Source organism: Dromiciops gliroides, chromosome 2 (genome assembly GCF_019393635.1).
Source record: "Dromiciops gliroides isolate mDroGli1 chromosome 2, mDroGli1.pri, whole genome shotgun sequence".
Classification (NCBI taxonomy): domain Eukaryota; kingdom Metazoa; phylum Chordata; class Mammalia; order Microbiotheria; family Microbiotheriidae; genus Dromiciops; species Dromiciops gliroides.
In genome coordinates, this window is record NC_057862.1 from 190,479,837 (window position 1) to 190,497,034 (window position 17,198).

General features: G+C 48.9%; 1 protein-coding gene across 2 annotated transcripts in view; it reads right to left on the reverse strand.

Moving 5' to 3' along the window:
- The window catches only part of BMF (Bcl2 modifying factor), a 28,939-nt gene extending 13,787 nt beyond the window's left edge, over positions 1 to 15,152 (reverse strand). Inside the window, exons 1-3 of one of the 2 annotated variants that reach the window (XM_043986118.1) lie at positions 15,071 to 15,152; positions 11,922 to 12,218; positions 9,243 to 9,403 (exon numbers count right to left, since the gene is read on the reverse strand). In XM_043986118.1, the coding sequence (XP_043842053.1) occupies positions 9,243 to 9,403; positions 11,922 to 12,213 (453 nt within the window). In that variant the 5' untranslated portion in view covers positions 12,214 to 12,218; positions 15,071 to 15,152. Of the gene's footprint in view, positions 1 to 9,242; positions 9,404 to 11,921; positions 12,219 to 14,680; positions 14,782 to 15,070 lie in introns of those variants that run through there. The other variant, XM_043986119.1, reaches the window with a different exon arrangement.
- Between the last annotated feature and the right edge of the window lie 2,046 nt (positions 15,153 to 17,198).

Below are 17,198 nucleotides of genomic sequence, written 5' to 3' on the forward strand. Positions count from 1 at the left end.
GAGTGGCTTACAGAGGCGATTGGCTACCTCCCCTCTCCGTCCCCCCTTTTCACTGGAGAGCATCAAACAAAGGCCAGACAACCGCTTACCATGTAGTTTGACAAAGCAATTGCTGTTCAGGTATGACAGGTGGGGCTAGATGGTCTCCGAGGGCCCCTCCAAACCTGAGATGCTGCACTCACATCTCATTTCATAATATGGACCATTTATAAAGCACTTGATCTTTGGCAAACTGTTTCCATGTGTCTTATTCACTCATTGCAATGGTCCTGTGAGGTTGGAAGGATGGGTGCTGCTTCTGCTCTAATTCGCAGAGGTTCAGGGAGGTTGAAGGACTAGTTCAGGGTCACAGAGTTAATTAGTAGTAGCAGTATTCAAGTTTTCTGCCACCCTCACAGAGTGCTCTCTTCACTACATAATAAGCAGACTTATTAGTCTTAATAATCTTAGCCCCAAAATTAGCCATCTTGGCCATCTTAGCCAAATAATTCATCCCAGAAATAACGTTAAAGGGAATTTGTTTCCTGATCAATAACCCCACATAAAGAGACTAGAAACAAGAGTAAAGTAAGCTGTGAAGGAGCCATGGCCCACTGAAGGTAAAATCAGAAAGAGATAAAACATGCCTGAAGTTATCATTGCAAATAAACGGGAAAGATGATTCCACTTATAAAAATTCAGGTATTGTATGTTTCAGGAATGAATCTATCCCTTTTCCTTCCATTACCCTCTATCCATAAGAACCCTAGCCAAGGCCTGAGGACAAGGTTCTTGTAGCTTCTGACACAAGTGGCTTCAGCAAAGTCACTCCCCTTTCTGGGCCTAGTCTCCTTACTTATAAACTGAGAGAGTTTGTCTAAACCTCTTAGGTCAGCTCAAAATCTGTGACTCTCCATTCTACCTGTATACAACAGAATGTGAATTCCTTCATGGTCAAGGACTATTTCATTTATGCCTCTGTATCTTCAGTAGCTGGTACTACTTGGCACATAGTAGGCACTTAATTAATGCTTGGTGATTGATTAATTGTATTCCAGGAATGTGGACTGTTTTTGTTGGTCAGTCATTTTCAATCATGTCTGACTCTTCATGACCCCATTTGGGGTTTTCTTGGTAAAGATACTAGAGTAGTTTGCCATTTCCTCCCCCAGCTTATTTTATACATGAGGAAACTGAGGCAAATAGGGTTTAAAAGATTTGCCCAGGGTCACACAGCTACTACCTGTCTGAAGCTGGATTTGAACTCAGGTCTTCCTTACTCTAGGACTGGCCATTGTACCACCTAGCAGCATAGTAGGTTGGTTTCCTTCTTTTCTTTCTACCTAGCTGCAATGTGGACTAGTGAGGGATGAAATGGAGCTCAAGGCAAGAATGAGCCTTATCTTCATCTTTACTTTTTTTTTGGTAGGGCAACGAGGATTAAGTGACTTGCCCAGAGTCACACAGCTAGTAAGTGTCAAGTGTCTGAGGCTGGATTTGAACTCAGGCCCACCTGAATCCAGGGCTGGTGCTTTATCCACTGTACCACCTAGCTGCCCCTATCTTCATCTTTACAAAGAAATTCCTTCAATATGGGAAAGCAAAGTGTTTGAGGCTGGATTTGAACTCAGGTCCGCCTGAATCCAGGGCTGGTACTTTATCCACTGTACCACCTAGCTGCCCCTATCTTCATCTTTACAAAGAAATGCCTTCAACATGGGAAAGCACACTAGTTCTTGAGGACTTAGGTTCAAATTCAGCCTCTAATGCTTACCACCTGTGGGACTCTGGGCCAATAATGTATTATTGTCCCTAGCCCTCAGTTTCCTCAACTATAAAATGAAGGGGTCAAGCTAAATTTTCTCTGAGAGCCCTTTCTATATCTGTGATGCTACTGAAAGGGGCCTCAGGTGACCAGGCCCCCCAGAGAAACCCCCTCTCCTCCCTCTAGATCATCAGACCTTAGAACTATTCCCATTCTGTTCCCCCCTCCTCCCTGGCACCAAGATTAGAGGGTGAATGCTATACATTGTTCTAGGGGAGACTAAACCTCATAGTTACAGACCCTGGGCAGGAAACAGACCTGCCAGGGGAGACAGAATGATGGGACATTTCTTAAAAACTTCAACATTGAGGGCAGCTAGGTGGCACAGTGGATAAAGCACCAACCCTGCATTCAGGAGGACCTGAGTTCAAATCCAGACTCAGACACTTGACACTTACTAGCTGTGTGACCATGGGCAAGTCGCTTAACCCTCATTGCACTGCAAAAAACCCAAAACAAAACAAAACAAAACAAAAAATCTTCACTGTTTCAGTTCTTCTACCCTAGGGGAAGAAATCATACAAAAACAGAAAAGAAAAGGAAAAAAAATACCTTGCCAAGCGCTGTCCCCTCTGACAGCTATGCCCACAGGAAGTGGAAGCCACTGGCCACCATGGCAACACCAATCGCCTCACGGGGAGGAGAGGGCAGCCTCGGGACATCCCGTTCTCATGCCTAGCAGCAGTGTGCTTCCCTTCTTACCCAACCCAAGAGGCTGACTTCAGTGGCTGGGGGGTGGCTATGAGGAAGGGAGGGCTTGAGACTGAGAGAGAAGTGAAAAGGTCTGGATCCATTCCTCTTCTCTCCCCCAAATGCACAGGCCCTCCTTCCCCTCTTTGGTCTAGGTAATGGAGCGATCTGGGTGTGGGTCTCTGTGGCAGGAGCTATAGAGTCCCGTGCCCAGTTTCTCTAAAAGCCCCCTCAACGCCTCACTTCCCTTTGGTCTACAATTGGAGAAGTGAAGAAGACTCTTGGGAGCCTGGCACAGAATTGTGATATCTGACTCCCCTAGGACACAGGGGTAGGAGTCATAGCTCACAGGATCAGGGATTGAGAGCTGGAATGGGACCCAGAGGGCATCTAACCCAACTCTTTCATTTTACAGAGAGGGAAACTGAGGCCCAGAGGAGTGAGGTGACATGTTCAGTAAATGCCTGGAATGGGATTTGAACTTGGGTCCTCTGACTCTATCTTGGAGATGAAAGGGGGGGCGGGGATGCTATTTGGATCTGAAAGGCCATGGAGAGGTAAAAATTGACTCCTCCCAATGGGCTGTTAGTTGGTTCCTGCCACACTGGGGTTTTCCTTCCTGGATACTACAAACCTAAGCAGGGGAGGAGGCTCTAGTTCCCTTCTCTCTTATATACACTTTGTTCTGGGCATGGTAGGAATAGTAAGGGTATTTTTTTTTTTTTTGCCACCAGTAAGTAGCACAGGTTAAAATTCAAGCCAAACCTTACCTCTGTTCCTACTGAGCGCGCGCACACACACACACACACACACACACACACACACGCCTACCACAGTGGGGAGACTAACTGGCCCCTTCTCCTGGAACACTGAAGGAGGAGCTGTCAGGTGCACAGCCTGTGGGGAACTCGGCCCCTTGTCAGCCACACAGATGACTCAGAGGCTAAATATAGCCAGCGATATAAACAGAGCCAGCCACAGAGCAAACACAGGGCCCAGAAGATTGGGCTCTCACGCACAGCCTCTCTCCACAGCTACCCCTCTACCCACCCCCCCACCTCCATTCCTGCCCGGCATCTACCCCATCCCCCAACCCCCACCTCTCTGAAGTGCTCCGGGCAGGCTTTCCACTCCAGTGGCAGAGGCAGACTCCCTAGGGATTCCTTTTTACCAGTCTCTGAGTCTCTCCTGTCCCCCAGCTCAAGCCCACCCTCTCTTAGAGGCTAGAAAAACCACCCTCCAACAATGGGAGGGTTCTAAAAGGCCAGGAAGCTGATAAGCCAAGGCAGAAAAGTCACTGATAAGTCTAATACACCACATAAACCAACAGCTTAGACTAGCCTTCTCTCTCTTTTAAAAAATGTTTCACTGATGCTCTTTTCTTTTTTTATAAATCATTCTCGACTTCTCCCACCACCATCTCCCTAGCATTTGAATCTTCTCTTGTGATAAATAGCATAATCAAGCAAAACAAATCAAAATGCTTGTCATGTCTGAAAATGTATGCCTCATTCCACACCCATAGTCGGCCACCTCTTCTAGGAGGCAGGAGGCAACCTTCACCATCAAGCATCTGAGGTCATGACTGGTCATCTGCAAGATTTCTCCACCAAAGTGCCTAGCCTCTATTATAAACTACAGGCTAGGCCTATGCTACAAACTAAACTCACTTCTTAACTCCCTCTGGAAAAAAAATACCCATTATCAAACTGCCTAATGACATTTTTGGTTGTAGCACAGGTGAAATCTCAACCAGAACTAATTTTCTAAGGATTTAATAATGATTATACCTAGGATTTCTAAGTCATATTGGTCTGAGTGGAATTAATCCCCCAGGACAAATGAAAGAACAGTTTCTAGGTGCCTAATACAAGATGCCCCTTGTAGGATGGCTTAACTAGCTCTCTTGAGGTCAGTGGTGCCTTAGCTTCATGAGATCTCTGGGAAATGTCCCAAGGCTTAAAGGAGCCCACCAACCTCTTCTACAGGAAACCACTCATCCATCAGCCCCTTTCATGCCTCCCCTTTAAGCCATGCTTTGATGAGGCAAATAGAGAGCAGAACAAGGGAACCAGTGCTGTGCTTAAAGAAGCTAGAACCCCTCTCTGTGGAGGTTTTAGCAAGGTATCTGTTGAAGTTGCCAGGAAAGGTTTACACCTCCTTCTTGCAGAAGGAAGGTCACATGAACTCAGAGAACACCAAGATCAACCCTAAGTAGCCAAACCCTGGGTTCCCTCACTGCATCTCAGGGATCACACTGCATACTTTAGCAATTCAGGGATGCATCAAGGAGTCAAAGCTTACACCTCTGGGTTTAAACAATGGAGTTAAGAAGACAGAGTGCTTATAAGTAGGTAGGAAGAGTTAATACTACAGCCTTTCTCGAACTGCCTTTGAAACCCAAAAAGCTATTAGTAGGCTCATCTCTGACTTCGATTTTCTGCCTCCGAGTCATTTTCTGTCTGTAGCTTCACTGTCCATCCCTAAATGACCATCAGCATAACTGCACCAGTCCCCAGAGGGCAATGCAGCTTGGGAAATAAGCCAAGTCTTCAACTGAAAAGCCATCAGAGAGATCTTGGCGGGCACAATCAATCTCCTGACAAGCATTTATTAAGTGTCTATTATAAGCTAGGCGTGTGCTTGACACTGGGGAGACAAAGAAAAAAAATTAAGTAGTCCCTGCCTCTAAGTAGTTTACATTCCGTTTCAGACTATTTCCATACCGGGTTCCATCTGGTGACACATTTAGAGTTCCGTGCTCTCCAGGTAGTCCCATTTTTCAATACTACAGATCCATCCCTAACTTCATCAAGCCTTCCAACTTTGACCCATAACTCCCCACAGTAGAAAGGATTCTCTGATTTTGCCAAAAGAATATCTGGGGCAGGGGGCAAGTAGGTGGCACAGTGGATAAAGCATTGGCCCTGGATTCAGGAGGACCTGAGTTCAAATCCGGCCTCAGACACTTGACACTTACTAGCTGTGTGACCATGGGCAAGTCACTTAACTCTCATTGCCCTGCAAAAAAAGAAAAGAAAAGAAAAAGAATATCTGAGGGAAGACAGAGAAACTAGGAATAGAAGATAGATTCCCCGGTGTAACATGCTTATCGAGAAAACCACCCTAGCAGAGTGAAAGTGTCTCAAAAGATCAAAAGGTAGGAAGAAGGTGGTTAGATCTCCCTTCATCCTTTCTAGGGACCCTGTCACACAGCTGGGGCCTCTCTCCCCCTTTGCTCTGATTGCATCACTCAACCCTGTCTATCCCACCAGGGGCCACAAATGAGGCATTTAGAGAAAGAAGGAAGCTTAGGGGTCTAAGGCCAATACCGGTTAAGTCACTTGTCCAGGTCTTCGTAGGTAATAAGAAAACAGCAATCCATCAAACCCAAGGTCATCTGATACTAAAGGTAGAGCTCTTTCTGCTATACTGAAGCCTCCTTAAAAAGGAAACCAGGAAAGGAAAATACTGACTCTGAGTCACAGGGCCTAGGTTGAAGTACCACCTCTGACCCTTACTACCTGGGTGACTCTGTGTAACTAGAAGGCCTTCCGACTTTAGATTTATGATCCTATGATCTCTCAGAGTCTCCATGGGAGAAAGCCTCGGCCAAAGCCACAGGTTACCTCTTGGCTATGCCTTAGGATGGGACAAATGGAACAAAAGACCAAGCCAGGAGAGAGAGGTAACTCAACTTAAGGGAATAAGCAGAAGCTTGGGATCCTGGTCCCAAATCCCTTCACCATTGTGGGCTTCAACTTCCTGGCCTGCAAAGAGAGAAAGAACAGAGGCAAGAATGGGCCACAAGGAATAAAGACGATAGTGCTTTGTAGATGTGGAATGCCAGTCAGCAGTGGATGTAAGAGGCCAGATTAGAAAAGTGAATTACTTTCTAAAGTCGATTTCTAAAATGCCTAAAAGAGACAATATCTGTGGTCCCTTTGCTTATGATTAATAGGCCCTCTGGTTTCCCCAAAGGCAGCAGTGGCAGGAGGGGAGCCTGGTGTTAGAATTGGGAGGAGGAAGGAAGGAAGGAAAGAAGGAAGAAAGGGAGGGAGGGAGGAAGGAAGGAAAGAAGGAATGAAGGGAGGGAGGAAGGAAGGAAGGAAAGAAGGAATGAAGGGAGGGAGGAAGGAAGGAAGGAAAGAAGGAATGAAGGGAGGGAGGAAGGAAGGAAGGAAAGAAGGAAAGAAAGAAGGAAAGAAAGAAGGAAAGAAAGAAAGAAAGAAAGAAAGAAAGAAAGAAAGAAAGAAAGAAAGAAAGAAAGAAAGAAAGAAAGAAAGAAAGAAAGAAAGAAAGAAAGAAAGACTGGGGAGAAAAGAAATAATAACATTAGGGCCTGACTTTTTTTTTTTTTTACATAATGTTGGAGCTGAGAAAACAGGTTGGAAAATCAGAATTTAAATCACTCCAAAGCCACTGGCAGGAGGGGAGAAGGATCAGTCAGGGCCCCTCCATTGAACACTCAACATTAGCTTCCCTGGAAGGTTGTACTCTCATTCCCCTCCCCCCTGCACCCCCCCCCCAGGCTGAGATGGCCAGGGCCCTAGGAGGTCAGCAACCCAGACTGAGATTGAATAGTGAGCGCCTCTGGCTCAGAGCCTAAGTAGGGCTGGGAAGTTGACTCTGTGCTCTTAAAGGGGCCACTCTTAACTCCTGGGTCACCTTTTCCTGTTTAGTAGCCAGAGCTGAGGAATGGAGATTGGGGGCTGGAAGAACTTGACTTGCAGCCAAGCCCTGGGAAGAGAGGATTCCCTATTACCTTTTCTTAGGTGAGTTTGAACTGGGAAATCTCCCTAGGTGAAAACGTGTTAACGTAGCAGCCGCACGGAGGAGGCAGAGAACTGTGTAGAAGAGGAGCCAGGAGGGCAAGCCAGGCCCTGGGAAGGGGTGGGCGGCCTTCACCTCACATTCAGATCCCACACCAGACTAGCTATACAGGAAGGCCCTGGAGAAATAACTAACCGGACAGCTCCCACCACTGGAGATCCAGGAAGTTGTTGGATACACAGACTACAAGAGAATCCCTTCCAGCTGGAGGAGGGGAGCCAGTGTGTGGCCCCAAAACTTGTCCCTCATCTAGCTCCCTCCAGGTCTAAAAATGTGACTACAGAGAAGGAATAGTTCTGAACAGCTCCTGCCCACGCCAAACCACTGTGTAAGATCCAGTAATGGAGGCAGTAGATTAGGGGACAGGGGTGGGGATGGAAAGGAAGGCCAGGAGAGAATTAGGCCAAGTTGGAACTAGGTCAAGGGCCCAGGGTGTGAGCCAAAAGGGAAGCTCTTGGGGCCAAGGGATAGAGCAACTTGGCATCCCTGGGGTAGAAACAAGGGGATGGGGACTCTGGGTCAGGGTCAGAGCCACGATTTCCAAGCCACCTTTGTTGATGTAACCCTTATCCACCCCCTAGAGACTACTCTCGCTGTCCAATGCCCTTTCACTGATTCTGTCCTTACACAACCCACATACCCCCACTATGAGTAAAGGCCCAGCAAGAGAACCAGAAAGTATTCATGGGCCCACGCTGGCAACCCATTTTCTGTCTCATTTTCTCCCCCTACCCCAGACTCTAATCAGATCTAAACCTACACAGCCTATGCCTGGGAAATTACTGCTGCCAAGTGGAGGACACAATAGAGATATTCCAAGATCCAGCTACTGTTCAGGTCTGACACCCAAGTAGGGGTGGGATAGGCAACCAGGTCGATATCTAGTCAGTGGTTCCCTTTCAGCCCTCTGAGATCACCTATTTCATCTCCTGTCCCAAAGCAAATTCTCCTTTAGTATGCAGGATGGGTGGAAAACAGACAGCCACCACCCACTTAACTTAGACCAGCTAGGATGGTGTACCTCAAAGACTGGTTGAATTCACACTCAGCATTGTATCTTCTAATACAGAATCAGCCCGAGATACCTCTGCCTGCCTGGGCAACATTCCAAAATGTCTGCCAGGGGAGGAAGGGTTAAGTGTTCTGGCTGGGCAGAGCAGCTCAGAAAGGCCCAGCACAGGGGAGGGCAGCCCGTGCCACTCACTGCTCCTCCTGCACGAGCCAGCCGGCCGCCACCGCCTTTGTTGACTAACTCTGCCACATGCTTAGCTGACACGCGATGCTCCACTGTGGCCGTGCCAGGGCCAGGCTGCCGGGCTGCCACCGGGCACCCCAAGCCCCAGGCCATGAGGGATTCACAGAGGTACTATTTTCTCCCAAGTCCCTGGCCCTGGCTCCCAGACAGAGACATCAGATCAGGCGGCCTCCCCAGCTGGAAAGTGTCAAATTACAACCGGTTCCACAGCTTCCCCCTCCCATGCTGGAGCCCCACTGCCTGGGTTAACCTTCCCTTGGCTGCACTGAACGCATGAGCAGGAGGTGGGGATTGGGCATCCACTCCAATCCACGGGGGTGATGGTGCTGGGGCAAGGAGATGGGGAGGGGGCAATGGCGACCAAGTTGTTGCCCAGCCCTCTCCAAGCTCCCATCTCCCTAGAACTCCCTTCAGTATCTCCCGTCTCCCCATCAGGGTGAGACTTTTCCTGATTCTCATCTCTAGAGTTCAAGACCCTCCCCTGAACTGGACCCAACTACTCCTTGGAAACTACAGCAATCCCAAGTCAAAGAAGAGCCCGAGAGTCTGACTGGAGGATGCCCTGAGTCTGAACAAGAATTTCCAAGGAGAGAAAGGCAGTATAGGGCTCTTGTGCTCTTGGCACAGATCTAAGCTCAGCATCTATCACCTGATCCCTACCCGCTGCATGTGGAGTCTGTGGAACTGGTCCGCGATGCACTGAAGCTTTCGTGCAATCTGCACCTCGGCTCGCTGCTCCCACTGCTCTTCAGGGGGCTCCTCTCCAAGCCTCAGGCTCGAAGGAAAATTGGCTGGGAGGGGAAGTCGGTATCCAGCATTGCCTGCAAGGATGGCAAGAGAGAGAAGGTCCACGTGAGCCGGCATTTCACACAACAGCCAGAGTCCTTCCTGGGGGCCTCATCCGCAAATGCCTAGGAGGGGCCACTGGTATATAGTAAACATCAGTTCCAAGTGCAAATCTGGAAGGATCTCATTGGTCAGGCGGCACCCAACCCTCTCATCTGACAGATGGGGAAACTGAGGCTCAAAAAAGAGCACCAGAGGTCATGTTTGTAGCCAGATCCTCTGACTCTTGAGCCAGTGGACATACTAGAGGCTTGATCAAAACCAGAGAGTATACATTTCAGCTTTGGCATGTCTCCAGAGTAGAAAGTCTCTCATCTATTTGCCCAAGTTGATTAAAAAAGAATTTATACATAGAGACTATATTTCATTTCCTTAACAAAAAACCAACAACAACAAAAACGACCACCTACTAAGTGCTACGCTGTATTGTGGGGGAGGAAATAAAGGAAATAAAACTCAGTATCTGACCTGACATATACAAATAACTATGGTACAGACTAGGACATGATAGGAGTATAAGAAAGATAACAAAATACTTGAAGAGTTGAGAAGAGAAAAATGATCATACCTAGTTGGGAGGTGGAGAGGGAGAGGGAAGGGGGGAAAGACAGACAGAGACAAAGAGACATAGAACACAGGAATAGCTTCCTATATGGCTGGTATCTGAGCTCAGCCTTAAAGGATGGAGAAGAAGGATTGTGGGGGGGGGGGGCATTCCAGGTGTATAGATCACTGAACACAGGAAGAAAAACTCAAACAGTCCAATCTGTCTAAAATACAGAGTAAATGATGGGGGGGAGGGCATAAAATTAGTCTAGAAGGTCAGAAAAGTCTGGTAACAAATCTGAGTGTTATTTTTCAGGTTGTATATTACCATAATTAAGTGCTCAGCCCCCTCCAGGGTGAAGCCCCTCTCTGGAAGGAATTCTTAAACTCTCCAGGATTTTTTGGTTCCAATAGACTGAGGAACCAAGGAAAGGGCCAAAAGGTGGAGCTGCAGAGGATGATACACCCTGGAACCTCCCCGAGCATGAGCACGCTCCTGGCAATACCGCCAAGACCAAGAAGAGAGTGCCTCAGGCCATAGGAAAAAACAAAGTCCTTCAGCAGGCAGCCTCAGCTGGGACTTCTGGGATGCCCTCTGAATGCAGGGACTATAGGCATCCCTCAACCCAGAGACTCTCTACCCCCTCCCCTCCTTTTCTAACTGCTCAGGCCAACTCTGTACATAATTACTTTGCCTTATCGCTGTGAGGCAGTTCTTCTAGAAAGAAATGCAGTCACCATAGGTCGTGTGCCTCATCCTATACACATAAGGTTTTCCTCTCCTCTCTTTAAACTAAAAGATGGGCTTTATGTCCAACCTCCTTCCTTATGAGTGCCCCTCATACCCCTTAAATTTAGGTAGCAGGAGTGGGATCTGCCCTGATTTAAGCCACTCTGTTTCTGAGGAGCAGCCCCTCTCTCAGTGCAAAGCCAAACCCAGCCAGGCCTTGGCAAGTTTCTTCTGCTCTCCTTCCAACCACAAGTAGTCTCCAATAAAAGCTGTGAGCCAGGCTTGGCCCTCAGGAACATTCTCTTCCAGAGGGAACTGCAATGTAGCAACAGACCAAATGATAACCCCAGAGGGAGTGGGTAAGTACTTTTATGTCTTCACCACAGGTCACTGATAAGTAGGCAAGGGCTTTCCTCTAGCTTACCTCCTAGACAGAGGGCCACCACCAAACCAGGAAGGCTTGGCTAGTCCATTTCTACCCCTAAAGTCCTCTCCTAGGTGTGTGGAAAGGGAGAAGACATACAACTAGATCTAGGACTGGGCTGTCCCTGCTCTGGGAAGGAAAAAAAAAGCCTGCCATACCCACTGAGCAGAATTAACAGATAACCAGAGCCAAAAGGGACTTTAGAATACAGAAAGAAGGAGAATGTTAATGCTGGAAAAGAACTGAAAAGTCATTAATACAATTCCTTCTTGTATTAGAATAGTGGTATTCTTGGAATGGTGAGAGAATTCCTGCCCTCGATTCCCATAGCACTGAACCCTTGCACATAGTAGGTGCTCAATAGTTATTTATTGACTGAATAAATGATAAATGAATAGGGGCAGCTAGGTGGTGCAGTGGATAAAGCACTGGCCCTGGAGTCAGGAGGACCTGAATTCAAACTGACCTCAGACGCTTGACACTTACTAGCTGTGTGACCCTGGGCAAGTCACTTAACCCCACCTGCCTCTCACTCTCACACACACACACACACACACACACACACACACACACACACACACCACTATACAAATGCTATCTATTAAATGATAAATGATGAGTTGGGTAATCTAGCTCTATGGAGACTGGCAAGCGATCCAGCAAGGAGCAGAAAGAAAGGAGGGCTCCGAAGGGGAAGAAGAGAGGCCTCGATATTCCTGTTGCCCACTGCCAGACCTTTATCAGAAGGGATATTTTTCCCTCTACCCTGAAGGGCAGAGGTACTCAGACTCACCATAAAATAGTCGGTGGGGTTCTTCGGTCACTCCACAAGGTAGCATGACACCCTGGCTTGGGGATGCCGGACTGAGGGTCTGAGTGGCCTTGTCTTCCTGGCCAACTGAACGAAGCCCTGGGCCACAGCAGTGGGTGAGAGGGAAAAGCTGCAGCCCATCCAGCATACAATCGGGCTGGCTCTGGGCAAACAGAGCAGCCGAGGTCAGGCCCCCTGGCTGAGCACCAGGCTCTGCCTCCTCCGGGTGGAACACATCATCCTCCAGCTCTTCCACATAATGAGGAGGCTCCATCTCTCCTGCAAAAGAAAGGCAATCAAGTCTGGAGCGCCACTCCCCAGCCTCCGCTTTGGAAGATCCATGCCCCTCCTCTCCATGCTGCTCCTCAGCCAATGGAAGATAAGGTCAGGCACTGCTGGCCTACAGCCTTGGCACAGGGGACCTGTAAGGGAAGACCAAAAAAAAAAAAATCCCCCCAAACAACCTGGGCAAAACCCAACACACCTGGCCCCTCTACTAGGCTGCCCACAGCCTCTTCTGCCCTTGGCTTCTTTTCCTGAACAGGCCTGTCTGTGGAGTTCAGACTGTGAGTCTCTTGGCAAGGGCTATTTTGGCTGCTGTGTGACTTGCTTACAGAGTCTGGGTGCTGCTGTGGGGTATTTAGGAAATGGTAAACAATGGAAGCAGTGGGGGGGGGAGGCACCCAAGTTATTCACCTGCCCCAGGAGTGCAAGGTCACCCAAGCAGGCTCCAGACACAGTGTTCTCTACAAGTAAGAAAGAAGCATAATCCCTGCCCTAGGGAGCTCACCAACCATACTCAGGCAGAGAGCTAAAGTCCTGGCTGAGCAACAACTACAACAAAAGCCAACAATAACCTTGCAGCCTCCCTTCCAGCTCCAGAACCCGAGTCCCTCCCAGCTGCCTAACTTTCCCCTAAGCCCCGCCCCCATTTACTCAACGCCCACCAATAGACACTGGAGGGTGGTTTGGTGGTGGTGAGATTCTTGGGAGAGCCTAAGTCACAACAAGATGCTCTGAATCTAGAGACTCGCTGAACTGAGCTCTCTGTTCTCCACAAGTCCACTGGGAGCGTGAGCTTATCATCTAGAAGCCTTTATAACCAGCTCCTTGCAAGGTCCCCAGTACCTACTGCTCCCAAACCCCTACCTTGAAGGGTTCCCATTCCTGTCCCTAGTTGAACCTGCAAGTTGTGTATCCTGCCTCCTAGGAGGAAGTAAAACTCAGCCTCATCTCCCTGGCATCACTCCACTTTCCACCACCTATGCCATCCGGGTAACTAAGAAGCACCTCTTGATTGAGCAGACAGGAAGCTTAGAGAAGACTAAGTCCCAGGGATACCCACTCCCCAACTCCCAGAGTTTGTAACTCAGTACTATAAACTTGTCCTGTATATTCAGTGACTCCAATGTCACTTAGCTTTGCTAGTGCCCAAAGGCAGAAGTCACCTACACTCTCCAATGCTCTTTCTTCACCTGAGTGCCACGGCACAGAGCTTGTCAAAGAAGGTATCAAAAACAGAACTCCGGACTCCTGTCACCCAGATTACCTCGTGCCTTCAAACACAATCCAAACGGAACCGTGTTTTTTGGAAACATCTAAATGGAATAGATCACACCTAAATTTGAAGAACCTGGGTATCAAATGCTTCTGCCTTCAAATCCATCACTCCTCTCTCCCAGATACCTAATGAATAGAGGCAAAGTGTATATCTAGATCTCACACACACACACACACACACACACACACACACATCCATGGACCAGGATGCAAACTTTCTAACAGAACTGACCTGAGGCTGCTCTACCACAGTTATAAAGAGGGTGGTTACCTGTTGCCCCAAAGAATGACAGCCTTTATCTGATAACAGTAACCCCAAAGAGGGTTCCCTAAAGCCGCTGGGATCCCACAAACACGGGCAAAACACAGAGCCTCTTTTTCTCCTCCGCAGCTTGTCAGCTTTTCCCCTCTAGGCAAAACCCTAGTTCTAAATTGTCTGGGGTGGGTGGGTGGGGGAGGTGTAGCCAGAGTGGGTTGGATCACGATTCCCCTGGAGACCCTCTCCATTCTCTGTAGGAATTGCACAGACACACCACTCTCCCACCTGATCTAACTTTCCCCAGTGATTCAGCTCCAGACTCCTCTGCCAGTACAGGCTAGTCCAGAAGAGTTGTGGTACACTGACTGGGGGAGGGGTGGAAGATGAGCCAAGGGGTCCCCGTAAAACCTTAGGATAAATGGATGGAAGAGAATCCCGTGGAGCTGAGGATACCGGACAAAGCCTCAGAGGGGTCGGTTTCCTCAGGAAGGCACTGCCAGGTAAGACATTATTCCAAAGTGAAATCCAAGCCCTTCTGGACCTGCCCAAACCTTGTTCAACTGTGACAGTGGCTTCCAAAAGTTCGGCTTGGCCCCCAGAGGGCACAGACAGAAACTAGGCACCCGGAGTCCCTGGCGCTGCCAGGAGTCAGGGGTCATGTGTCTATTCCAGACTTGGGTCCACAGTACAAGATAAGTCCAGGAAAGAGCCTCAGCTCTAGGGCTGTGATGCCAGGGCTCAGAGCCAAAGCGCAGGGATGAGCGCTTGGGGCTCCGTGCCCAGACTAAGACGGGAAGGAGGTGAAAGAAGCCAAGATGTATGGAGTAGTCAGACCCCCCTCGGAAGGCAGTACTCCCCAAAACTCTTCACCACCATCCCTACTTTGGAGTAGAAATCTAAAAGAAGAACTAAGGCATCTCACCTCCAAAGTCCCCCAGGCATCGCACCCCCAAGCTCCCTTGGTCATTGCAAGCTGAGCCCCTCTTCTGCCAGCTCCCCCCGCTGGGGCAGAGTCCACCCCAAGCTCCTTCCTGGGAGCCCCGAGCTCACAAATCACCGGGGTGGGAGGAAGCTCACCTCCCCTCCAGGGTCAACCCTCTAACTCCTCCTCCCTTCTCCAGGCATTGCCCCCAAGCATTGGCTACCACTCCGAGACTTCCCTGCCGTGGGGCACGGCTCCCCACGAGTCCACTCTGTTCCCTACACGAATCACTCCCGGCAGCCCGCTCCCCGCCACGCGGCGCCCACGTCTGCCCCCCACGGGGCGCTGCACCCCACTCGGCCGGTCAGCCCCGCAGCCCCGGGGGCTTACCTGGCGAAGGGGCGCAGGCGGCAGGCGCGCGCGCAGGGAGGCCACCCTCCGCCGCCGCCCGCGCGGTATTGTTTCCAAAATACCCCCGCTCTCTGGCATCCCGCAAACAGCTGACGAAGCCCCGCCCCTCGACGACGACCTGACCAATGGAGAGCGAAGCTCCGGGTCCGGGGCTGGGCAGCAGGCAGGGACAGTCGCGAATGTGAGAACCTTCCAGGAGATGCGCGGCAAGGGGGCAGGGAAAAATTCTGAACCGCCACAGAAACGAAGGGTTGACTTCCCAGCCTCAGCATCGACTGTGCCACCCCTTCTGTTGGGACCCAGAAAACAGAAGGGAGACCCAAAAAGTGTTCCTATGAGACCCAGGGTTTTTCGTGATCGGACTAAATAATTACCTGGGGGGAGGGGAAGATAGCTTCAATTTGCATCCCCTACCATAGCGAATCGGATCGCAGCTTCCTGTTGACAAGTGATGAGCGTCCTCAAGGCACTAGTACCCCCATGACACACGTGTCCTCCTGTCGAGCCACAGTGTATACATTCATGCCAAGGGGTGTGACTTTACAACCCAGAAGCGTCATAGACTGGAGAACCTTATCAGTGCACGTAGAGCTTTTAACCTACCGCCCAAGTTTCACGTTCTGGACTCCAAAGGAATAAAAAAAGAATTCAGAAAGCTCTCTAGATGTCGAGTATGCTGCAAAGTAAACATCTCCGGGGCGGGGGGGGGGGGGGGGGGGGAAGTTCTTTATTCTCCAGGGGCTGCTTGGGCAGTGTGCCTATTTGCAGGGAAAGTGAAGACATAGCTGTCTGCCTCACATCTCCATTGGGCAGTGGGAAGGGTAGTTAACTCTATCCATTTGGTTGAAGACAACTAACCTCTTAATTCATGGGCTACAGACTTAGCCAGACTTTGAGTTTGGTGGAAGGGGAACAATGACTCACTCCAGCTGATCCTGAAGCGCATGGTAAATATTTCTGCTGGATGGGTATGGGATGGTGTGGTTAAACATTTTGCTTCATTTTTGTCCTGAGTCTATACCCTGCCCTCACTTGTTGTTCCTGGGAACTCTTCCTCCCATCTTGCCTGGAATTCCCACCTTCGATGATAAATCATGGCTGGCTAGCACCCCTCGCTCCCAAAGAAGTTTTCCACCAAAGTCCCATCAAAGTTTGTAATATCACATATAGGTATAGTCATGGGAAAATCACAGGATTTGGAGTTTGGGAAAGTGGATTCCAATCTGGGCTCTGCCACTTACTATAATCATGACAGGTAGGGCAATCAGAGCTTTGCCACAAGTTGTCAAGATGAGGGAGTCAGACAAGATGAGCAGCTCTACTTCTATGATCTTCTGAAGGGGAGAGCCATGCAATCCCAAAGCCTCCCTCTATAGTTCCTTTCTTACTCTTTAACTATCTAATATGGTATGATGGGAAGAACACTGGTGCTGAAGAGGACCCTGGGTTCAAATCCTACCTTTGATGCTTGATTACTGTGTAGTCTTGGACAAATTACTCAACCTTCCTGAGCCTCTGTTTCCTGATCTGTAAAATGAGAAGTTTGGACTAGATGACCCCTAAGATCTAATCCTACTAGATCTCTGATCCTATGAGTGTCCCACCTGGTTAGAAGAGGGTACCCTCTCTCTAATGGAGACCACAATTTAATTGTCCTTAAGGATTAATCAGGGCCAAACACTGGCAGCCTGCTTGGTAGATTGGGTGGGATTTTGATCTTTCAAGTGGGAAGATGGTGTCCACAAAAGATAAGGTACAGGCAAAAGGATATTGAAGAAAATGCCCAAGATATCCACCTTGTCCTTCCTAAAGGCTGAGATCCATCCCAGCAATAATAATAGCTCATGTGTATTTGTTTTCCAAACTACCATCCTCACAACAAAGAGGGGAAATAGGTAACATGAGTATGTTTAGCCCCATCTTATAAATAAACTGAGGCTCAAAGAGCAAGATGCACCACAGACAAAGTTCTATTATTTTTATTCAATTCAATTCAACAAGTACTTGCTAAGCACCTACCACATACCGACTGTGCTAAAGGCTGAGGATAAAAAGACAAAAACAAGATACAAGGGCAACGTGGTTTAGCCGATGAAGATTCAGCCTT